This window comes from Charadrius vociferus, unplaced genomic scaffold, assembly GCF_000708025.1.
Source record: "Charadrius vociferus isolate BGI_N301 unplaced genomic scaffold, ASM70802v2 scaffold109, whole genome shotgun sequence".
Classification (NCBI taxonomy): domain Eukaryota; kingdom Metazoa; phylum Chordata; class Aves; order Charadriiformes; family Charadriidae; genus Charadrius; species Charadrius vociferus.
This window is the reverse complement of record NW_009650060.1, coordinates 1548181-1559059: the sequence shown is the minus strand read 5'-3', so window position 1 is coordinate 1559059 and position 10879 is coordinate 1548181. Positions and strand designations below refer to the sequence as shown.

The 10879-nt window shown below is 38.5% G+C and overlaps 1 protein-coding gene across 2 annotated transcripts in view; it reads left to right on the top strand.

Moving 5' to 3' along the window:
• ARHGAP15 (Rho GTPase activating protein 15) overlaps positions 1–10879 on the top strand; it is a 335169-nt gene that overhangs the window by 36998 nt on the left and 287292 nt on the right. Inside the window, exon 3 of one of the 2 annotated variants that reach the window (XM_009891701.1) lies at positions 10575–10649. In XM_009891701.1, coding sequence (XP_009890003.1) covers positions 10575–10649 — 75 coding nt within the window. The remainder of the gene's footprint in view (positions 1–10574; positions 10650–10879) is intronic. The other variant, XM_009891702.1, reaches the window with a different exon arrangement.

Sequence of the window (10879 nt, the reverse complement as noted above, 5' to 3'; positions counted from 1 at the left end):
TTTTTTTCTTTTTTTCTTTTCTTTTTTTTTACCTGTGTGACAAAGAATCAAATCAAGAACCCTGACACCCAATACAAATTTGAAGAACTAATTTTAGTATTTTTAAAAAAAAAAAGGACAAACAAACCCTAACCTTTGCATTAGAGTACTTTCACTGTGTCAGCCGTTTTTGGTAAAAGTGCTACGATATTAATTTTTAGTGTGATGAAGCCAAATTGGGAGTGGAGAATCCCAGAGCTGGGTAACAGTATTAGCAATCACTGCTGTCCTACCTGGTTTGCTGCGCCGTTGTGATTAAATATAAAACTGAGAAATCTCAAAGGAAGAGTGAAGAAAAGTTAAACTTCTAAATGTTTTGATACTTTTCCTAGCTGAGTGTCGTGACGTCAAATAGAATAGGAAAGAGTTGTCCAGCTAATTGACCTTTGCAAAATCACCCATTTTGCTTATAAAGCTACTTGAAGTAGATCAGTTATTATCTTGATTACTCTATTTCTTTCATGTTAGTGTTTATAATGACACATGGGAAAATCTGTTTGAAAACTTCACATCTTCTTTCTTCTACTGCATATGCACTTTGGTCCTCTGAACAGTGCTAATAAGCAATCCTGATTTTTTTTTTTTTTTGAGATTACAGGTCATGATGATATCAGAGACTAATATGAGCCAACAGGGCTGGAAAAAAAAGCATTCACAAGTGTACTTATGTTATTAGTACAAAGGGAAGGGGGAGCAGGTGGCAAGTTAGATGGCCATCTAGATATTATCAATCTGACAGGTATCCAAGTGGTTCTGTATTACAGTCTCTAATTTTGATCTCAGAATAGTTTTTAATAAGATTTAGCTATGGCGTTTTCAGCCGTGACCTGCATTAGAAGATGTTCCTTCTAATCACATTAAAAATGTACTTTGTGAAAATTCCTGCACTGACAAAAACAAAGGATTTTCCACTGGAAAAGCCAATGTTTTACCTCTGCGTTGCTTGGAATCAGCAACCTAAAAGTTAGAAAAGCCGCAATCTTAGTGGGTTTTTTTCCTTCAGATTAAAGAAGCTGAACTAAGCTTGGAAGTCAGAGCAAAATAGTTTTTATTCAGGTTCTTTGATTTTTGTGACTGGGAGTTCACAGTGACTTTTTTGGCTTGTGTTCCTTATAAATCTAATTTCATTCCGGAGCCAGGACTTTTTCGGCATAGCTCCTGTGAAACTTGGACACAACGATTTGACAATATGTCCAGACCAAAACAGATCAAGTAGTCACACATGACTGATTCGGCGGAGCATGCTCAAAGACAAGACTGATGTCTCTGTGCAGCAAACAATTCTCTAGGGTAGGGACAGCGCTCTCAAATCCAGTCACCCCAGAGTAAACACTAACTTAGACGCAGCTTAAATGTGCCTTCAAGCACAGGCTTCCACTGCTGACTAGATGAGAGCCCCAAGCCAAGTTGCAGATCCAGCCATGCCGCAGCATTTATATCTCTTTTCAGCCTGCTAGCAAGTGTCCGTAATCGTTAGAGCAGTATTGGGGCGTGCTCTGCAAGGGGAAAGGGGAGAAAAAAAGAGAAAAAACACTTGTTAGAATAATTTTGCGAATGTTTCATGGGTATTCGCAACTCATTTTATTAATTTTCCATGAATGTTTGTAAGTGTGATAGTTTGTTCGCCAAAGTGTTGGCAGAAAGGAGGAGTCCTGGAAGACTCTGTTGGAAATACTCTGTGCTGCGGAGATCTCTTTGGTTTTCCTCTCCCCCCTTTTAAAAGTTTCAGTCATCTAATCAAAGAACAGAAACTATAGTATGTACCTATCTAATGACTCCCATACAGTGTGTGAAGGACAGCTAAAGAACTAGGAATGGTCTGCAAAAATACCGTGGGATTTATATGTACAAGTAAAGTTGTTCAAATAATTTCAATTAAAATAAAATGTATTCTTTTGGAATAGTTTTTAAAAATACTAATTTTTAAAGTAGCTCATTAAAGTAATAAAATTATTATTATTATATGTTGATTTGCTGTTAATCAGACTATATTTGGGAAGAAAATTATATGTGAATTCTAACATTGCTGCTTTGTCCTTAAATATCTGCAATAAGGTTGACTTTTGGACTCGAAAAAAAATAATAGAGAAGGTTATATTCCCTACTAATTTTTATAAAAAAAGTCTCTTGTTACCAAGTAGGGTTTTCTGAGCTATTGTTTCAAAGGGCAATGACACAAATTAAAATTGATCTTTGTTAAGATGACTTTTTTACTATCTACCTTACTCGTGCCGTAGTTTACCATGGAATATTTTCTGCGGTATGGTATATATGCAATGTGCAGTGAAGGTAAACAATTTCAGACTGGTCTGGGTTTGGTCTGTGCTGGTTTCAGTATGATCTGCCTTCGATTTTTACACGTTATGGCCGGTGAGCGATGTGTGGTGCCCAAGGTAGTTGTAAGCTAGGTTGGGTCTCAGAGGCAGGCTAGCCTGGGAAGCGGTATGAACCAGGCTGTGCTCCAGTTCATGTGGCCACGGCTACGCTGTTCTGATGCTTGAGACAGTTTGTTTCAGGTTAACTCGGGTATCCCTCCATTGCCATCTATAATATAGAGCATATTCTTACAGAAGAATCCTTGCAAATTTTTTTGTATGGTTCCATTTTGTATTTTTTTTTCCCCCCCAGTATATTCCACCCCCTCCCTTTGTATTGCTGGCACATACATGTCCACAGGTGTTATTAAGTGTAGGGTAGCATGTGGTGTCCATGCTTCAGTGCTATCGCAGAGGAAGGACTTCCTACAGGAAAAAAATGATCACTTTCAGTATTTTGCAGGCTGCCCATCTAAGCCCATCATTGCCTGGCATCTACACACTAAGGGCAAGGATCCAGCGAACTTGTGAGTGGGCACCATGCCATCTGAACAGATGGGCATGGAAGTAGGCAGCCAGTAGACCATGTATGTGCATCAACTGTGGGTGTTGAGGGCAAGATTCCCAGTGGAGAATGTCCAAACAGCTGTCTGGCCTGAGCCAACATGCCTACGACCAAGCAAAAGTGCCATCCCTAAATCCTGCTGAGTTGGATTAACCTTCAAAAATAAAAATTGCTTCTGCAGTAGCATAAGGTGAGTTTTTGGCTTGTTTAAATCCGAAAGAAAGGATTAGGTAGGCAGGATAAAGAGATGCACTAGCATAAAGTCCACTAGAAAGGACTGAGCATTTGTCTAGGAATATTAATAATATTTTATACAAGGGTATTTATATGGTATAGAGTAACTGATGACTTGCAGGAGTGTGACATCAATGTTAATTATGTTCTTTCTGTTAAGACAGTCCTTTCAGGAGAGACTGAGCATTTGAGTGCATTTTGATTGTAGTGTATGTGCTGGATGTGATTTTGGAAAGGTAATTCTTTTGGATTTTTTTTCTGCACATTTACGTACAAAGCTTTAATGATTCTTTTTTTTGCTTGCCCCTTACCCTAAGAATACTATTCTGGCATGCAATTTCAGGTCAGAGTTGCTGACACAATTTGCTGTCATAGCTGAGTTCTCACATTTATTGTCTTTATTTTTCTAAGATCCAAGGGGGACATGAAAAGATAATTTATCATTACTCTCTGTCTGTATTAACTTTGATTTTTACCTTTTATAGACATAACATCAAAGAACACATTTTTGCAGACATAGATGTCAGAGGCAAAGAACAGTGAAATACTGATGTCTATTGCATTTTTCTTCCTGCTGTTTTTACTCCATATTTCCTCTATCATTGGTGCACTGCTCATCTGTAATTGTACCAAAGCACCTGCAGTAGTTAAGATTAATATATTCTAATATCACGGTGAACCGAACGTAATAACTGCATGATGAACAGAAAAATCTGACTGCAAAACTTATCGATATATTTTATTTTATAACATACATGTTTATGTATGGTAGATGAATACCATCACAGTGTGTGCGTTGCTGTATTGCATTACCCGTTACAGGCTGTAAGAGAAAAGATTAGTACATTTATATAAAAAGTGTCCCTTTAAATGTTCTTTTCTTGAATCAATGAGTATTGCATTTAATACAATTAGAGCATATTGAAGCTTTGAGACCAGGTTCCAGTTTGATTTCCAGTTGGAAATACTGAGGATTAGCGGCAACACAGCTGTTGGTGCCTTTGTGATAGTTTGATCCCCAGGTACGCGAATCCGAGCAACCCACAGACAAATTTAGAGCAGCCTTAGGATTTCTTGAACTCATATGGGTGGTAAGAACCTTTTGTAGCTGTCTCCTCTTCTACACATGGTTTTGGCAGATCTCCTACTCCTGAAAAGGCTAAAAATGAAGCCAACTGCATCAGCTGGGACTCCCTCAAAGCAAGGATCAATTGGACAAATTTCAAAGTTCATTTGAGTAGCTAGAGAGGAACAAAAGGGCTCCCACCCTGGGGAAAATCTGCTCTTGGGAAATAGCAAGCCATTAATGGATAAAAGTACCTACTGCCTGATGCAGGCTTATCCGTGGAGTTAAAACATTAGCTCAAACCAGATACCCCAAATCTAGATCACCCCTCCAACAGTTTTGGGAAAGAAGGTTTCAACCAGACCCCGCTTAGTAATCGTACTCATGATCATATATTCTCTGAGCAGAGAGAACCAGCTCATTCTAACGCTGGCTGAAATTTTAACTGGGAGCTGAATAATTATTGTGCTCTTATTTCATGAATGAAGGGGCTGAATAAATTGAGATACTCCCTCAGCAAAAGCGCCGCGGTGCTTGTCTGCAGAGAGTCCCGAAGCCAGGGAGCACGCCCACGTGATTAAACCGCCTTGATATAAAATACCTACCTTCACAGGCTGGAATACGAAGGAGGACCCTCGCGCTGTGGGAAAGGTCTATAGGATTCTGATTTATAAGGGAGCAAGAGGTCAAGGGAAGCAAAACCATTATCATTATTTTCACAGGCTCTGGAGATCTGAACTGAATATAGAGGGCAGTGTCCTCAAAGGGAGACATGCAGGGGAATGCAACACAATCCCACTTGCTTTTTTTTTCTTCCCCCCACTGACTTCAGTCCGCAGATTCTGCTGAGAGTGTGTCATATGTAACAAACTCAATCCTGTAAGGACTGTGAAGTGGTTTTCTTATTAAATGATGCATGGAGAGATTATCTGGTCTGTAGCCAGCGCACAAAAGCTCCATCCATGCAAGTTCCTATTCCCCAGCAAAGCGGTTGGTCACCTGCGTAGTAATGAGTTTTCGGGGGTCTGGGGATGGGGAGGGAGGGTGAGGAGCAAACGTGGACTAGTGGGGGCAGGACTGAAACTGCACTTCTTGCCTTTCTCTCTCTCCCCCTTCCTGCAAGCCTTAGGAAAAAAAAAACAAACACCAGAGACTTAATGTGACGTTATGCTGCATTGCATTCTCTATCACCTTTTCTTCTGAAGAAATCTATTTGGGACAAGAAAGGAGGGAAAAAAAACAACCATGTGAGTCTAACATAACCCTCTAGAGGATGGTGTTAGGAGGCCTCCAGAGCAAGCTGGGAGCACCAGTGGCCACAGCTGTGGGAAAGGAGCCTTCTGGGACAGAGGGTGGCATCCCTGGGGCTGAATGGGGTCTTCTGCTGAGCTATTGCACAGCTCTAATGCATCAAGAGCACCCACAGCAGCAAGCTGAAGGGGAAGGGGGTTGCTCCCACTGTTTCTTGACAGCCTCTGTTTCTCAACAGCCTCCATTTCTTGAGCATGGACCAAAAACTCATCTCTGCTCAGATGACAAAGAAGCATCTCCAAGTTGAGAGCCCTGTGGGATTTTCTCAATGCCTCTCACAGCGGAAGAAAAACCATATCATAGCAGAGCGTTTTCCAAATAATTTCTGTAGATAATGATGGACTTGCCATGCTGCCTAAGACTGGGTCTTTAAAACAAAACAAATCACTTTGAGCACGGCAGTGAGTGAAATGTTACAGGATTTTCCTTTCTCTTGCCATCATCTAGGTGTCTTTCAAGGGATGGAGCCATTAAGAAATGCTACAATACATTTTTGTTAAGTTTCTCTATCTAAGCAATTATGAGCTGTCACCGCAGCATGGGAGTGACTGGGAATGAAATGACCACAAACGTCACTAAATCAGGTGTCACCCCTCCTTCTCTCTTGAGGGAATGGTTTTCACGAAAGTTTATGTGACTAGTTTGTACTTTTATTGCAAACTTTCAAGCTGCCACCAGTAAGTTCGATCCTATAAAGAATGGAGTGTTCTGGCCCTGACCCAGCAAAACACTTAAGCCCATTGCAGAGTGCTTTGCTGGATCAGGTCCAGAGCAGAGCAACACGCAGTAGTAGGGGTTCAACAGTGGGGGCTTTCTCTCTATTTTGGGTGTTTATAAAGGAATCTCCACGTACATGATTGCAGCGTGGGTAGGGTGAAACAAAACAATAGCTAAACTCCTGAAAAGAAAGGTCAAAGCATGAACAGCGTGACAATATTTTTGATAGAAATCTAACAAAACCTCCACGAGAACCTTCTCCTTGGTGGAGCAGTGCAGTGATTAATACAGAAAACAGCAGGTAGGTATCATCCCAGGGTTTTCCATCCAAAGCAGAGCTCTGCTGCGCCAATTGCTGCTTGTTTGAAGAAACTGTGGTTTTCCCAGGCTACTTGTAGGTGACTTTTGAGGGGAAATAACTTGTGGTGAATAACTTGATTATCTTGGAAACCACTTGGAAGTGTCTTAGAATTATCTTAATTATTTAGGGATACAAGTGAATTAAGAATGATGTTTCAGGAAAGAATTTATTTTCTGTACTTTGCATTAGAGCGGCCTGTCTGGGCCTTTTGAGGAATGCCAGTTCGTTTTGTTAGGTTTGGTTGAAATCAAAAAGAAGTATGCTGCTTCTCATTGACTAGATGAATTAGGTCAGAAATATGCTTGTAATGGGAAATAAAATCCAAATCAGTCCTCCAAGTCTCTTTTTTAAATCAACGCCACGCTATTTGAAGAGACTAGCAGAGACTAGCGATGAGTTAGTCGTGATGAATTCCCACAAAAAAGAAGGAGAATTTAAAGAACAAATGGGAACACAGAAAGAAATGAGATTAAACATCAGGTTATTGTATTTTACTTCATCAATGTTAAAACAGCAGTTGTCAGATGGTTGTCCCTTCACGCTGGGATACCAGGCGTATGTAACGGAGGCTTTGCCTTTGTAGAAAGGATGATGATGGATTAGTGCTTAGATGCTGGAATAACTCTGGTAGGAGATGGATACCCTTTAGCTAAGGGAAGGGGGGGGCTGCTGAGGCTGAATTTAACAAAACCAGACTTGCCCACAGACTTGCAAGCGCTCGCAGAGTGGATTTTTAATGCTGCAGGTGACATTGTTGCTGACTGAAGAATGTTCATCAAATCAGAAAACTGCTGATAAGCTGCCTTTCCCAAAAAGGGATCTCACGAACTTCTCCTGTAAATCTCTGCCTTTCATCATACCCTGGGAGGTGAGGTAGAGGACTTGTGACAGATATGATTTAGGTTTTTCTTCAGTTTATTAGCGTGATCGAATGGCACAATAGAGAAAATAATTTCAAAACATCTCCTTTATGTTCTGTCTATTAAACACTGAATGAAAGAATGAAAATAATTGAGCCTGCACTTCCCTTTGAATATTCTGGTACACCACTGAAAATTGTGAGTATATTGAAAGATGGGTATATTGACTACTGTCACCCAGTTCTCCTGCTAAGAACATTTTAGCGCTGAACAGAATGTATTGCAAAGGAAGTGATACAACTAACGCATTCAGCAGTATTTATAAAATATATTTAAGAGCAAATTTGTATAAGGACTGCTGGAATTTTATAAAATCAGTCTTATGAAAATCAGTCTCACCAGCCTTATATTGCCTCTGTTGTTGCTGAGTTTTTTCAAGCTGTTTTGATTCGGTTTTGAAAATGTTCCATTCCTAAATCAAGAGGCTGGTAGACACGAGTAAGTTGTTTGGGTTTTTGTTTGTTTTTTTTTTTTTTTGGTTGAAGTTTCCATTAATTCCATTTGTAAGCCAAATATTTGGGGTGTTTTTCCAGAAGAGTTTGTTCTTGGCTTACATAACTGGATTTTGGTTATATTTCTGTAACTAGATTCAGACTCTGGAGCTTCCGGACTTTCTTGCATGAGATCACTCATTGCTGGGGTACAAAACAGTGTAATTTCTTTTATTTTTGCCCTATAAGAGAAACAACTTTTTAGCAAAAGTATCACCTTAAATAATCAGGTAGGTGTATTCTTTCTCCTTCTACACATGCAGTTTTCCTTAGTATTTCTGCTTTGCGTACAGCGAAGGGGTTTTGAAGCACATAATATCATCTATAACTGGAATTTAATATTCTTTTTCTCTCCTCATATTTCCTGGAAATTTTACTATTGTCTTTTTATTACACTACAACTAATATCATGCTTCTACTACTAAACCAGTACTTTTTACTATCTCCTTTCTTGATTTGGTTGTGGATGGATTTAGTGCTTCTGATATATTCTTTTTAGCATGTATCCAATGTGAGCGTTTCTGTCGCTAATGCTCTGATCGCTGAACCAAAGACCAGACCGAAAGCTCTGATCAGTGCTGTACACTTCACAAAGTTGCATACAGGGCCCCCAACAGACACGTGTGATTCCTGGAGAGAGGAGCTGAATGTTAAAATAGATACTGGGGAGTGGTGGTGTGTCTTGTTATTTAATTTGGATGAAGGAAGAATATATTTTAGAAAGCTTCACTCGGCAATATGCTCTGTTGTATGTTAAGGAATAATTAGAATGGGGGATCTGGGTAAGAAAGACATTCTGTGATCTAGACCTGAATAGTTTAGCTATATGTCTTGAGCACTATAGAACCTTCAGAGCTGTTGAAGAGTAAAGATGAAGGAAAAGATAAATTGCATTAATTTATTTTGAATTTATATACATGCCTCTGCCTGCATTAATATTAAGTTCCATCCAAAATCTAAACAGAAAGACTGTAATCTTAGAAGTTCTCTCAATAGCATCAGCAAATCATTCTTGTTTACCCTACATGCTAATAAAACAGGAACATGACACTCCTGAAAACAAGATTGCAAAATACAGAAAATGTGGTCTGACATTTTTTTTCTCCCCAAAGGAGGGACTGCCACTAACTAAAGTATTTCTTATGAAAGCTCGATTGCTTAAGATGCAGAATATTAAGAGAGAAAAACACTTTAGGACACAGCCATGTCACCAGCTGTTACTCACCCTTAATGAAATTGTTAAGTGATATTCTTCATAAATAGGTCAGAGAAACTTTTGAATTGTGAAGAATGTTTTATCTCTTTCTTTGAAATGTTTGTATTAAATTTAGAACTGGTAATTCATTAAGCTCATTAGCTCTGACTAGGAGAGTAGAGCAATATCTAGGATATAGATTTCAAGGCTTAAAAATGTTAGTGCTTACAAATAAACATGAAAGCAATGTGTGGAGAAAAAATATGGGATCATAATATGTTTAACTGTTTTTTGAGTATGGCCCTCTGGATTAATTAAGAACATTTTCTATATTCAGACACTTGAATATAAACAGAATACATTATGACTTCTGGTTAACTCTGCTTTAATAGGGAAAAAGAGAATGCATTATGATGAATACAGTGGAAACTGGTTGAGACTATATTTTGTTGTTTGCTTTTTGGCTTCAGTTAAAAGAGGAGATAATCACTGAATTTTACAGGATCACAACTCCAAATTATATTATTATTGATTGACATTGAATTTAAACAGTAAAAGGTTGGTTTGTTTTTTTTTTTTATATACATATACACACACACACATGTTTTGGAATGACCTGTTCTTTTTTTTGCAAATTTATAAGGAAGTAAAATGATATTGAGCTCTGCCAAGTGCTTGCTTTGTGATGAAACTTTTATTTAGTCTTAATAATTTCTGGTATAATGCAAGAGTTGTGCAGAGCTAAGTCACTCATGGTTATACTGGCTTCCGCCTAGAAAAGGGGGAACTGGAGGAAATCAAGGGATCAGTACTTGGGAACAATTTTAGAATCGGAGTCCAGTATTGCCGTAGCCTTCCAGTCACGGAGATGTTAGAAATAACCTTTAAAGCAGTGTAAGCATACCAGATATATGATGCGCTTGTTCCCAATTATTTTCTAGGTTCTTCATTGACTTGTTTTGTGGCCTTGAGGTTATAATTAGCATCTTTCACATTTCTGTAAAATGGGTTTAGGAGCACCTAACCAGTCAAACAATTTTTGAGATTCCTGATGGAAAAGTCATAATTTAAAATTATTATGAACAGTTGGTTAATTGTTAGGTAAATTTGCCAACGTGACATCACAAAGAAACACGTTTTTACCAGCAATGTTTAGAGTTTGGTAGCTGTACATCTCACAGAGCTCAGAGAAACACCAATTTTCACAGAAATGCAGAAATGCAAGAAAGCAGGTTTCCAAAACTCCATCTAATACATGCTGTGCATACCCAGTAATTAAATTTGTTGGTCCATCTCAACTTGCATGTATATGAATCCTTTCTGCATTTAAATCCTTGAATTTTTTTTTTTTCTTTTTTAGGTAAATCGTCATAGAAGAAATCATTCCCAACATAACTTAACTCTTGCAGACATCATTAGTACACAGGACCACACGGTAAGCAATTGCTCTATAGAACTGATAAATCACTCTTGTTATTTTAAATGTTTATAATATAAATGTTACACATGCTTTATTAAAGAATAAATACACGAGGTATTGGATGCCTCAAGAAGTTAAGGGATTCAAGGGACTTTAATTAATCAATAAAAGGAATAATTTTAGAAGGTACAAAGCAATTTATATAGCTTGGCTTTGCTGTTAATTTGGATGTACGTAACTATGTC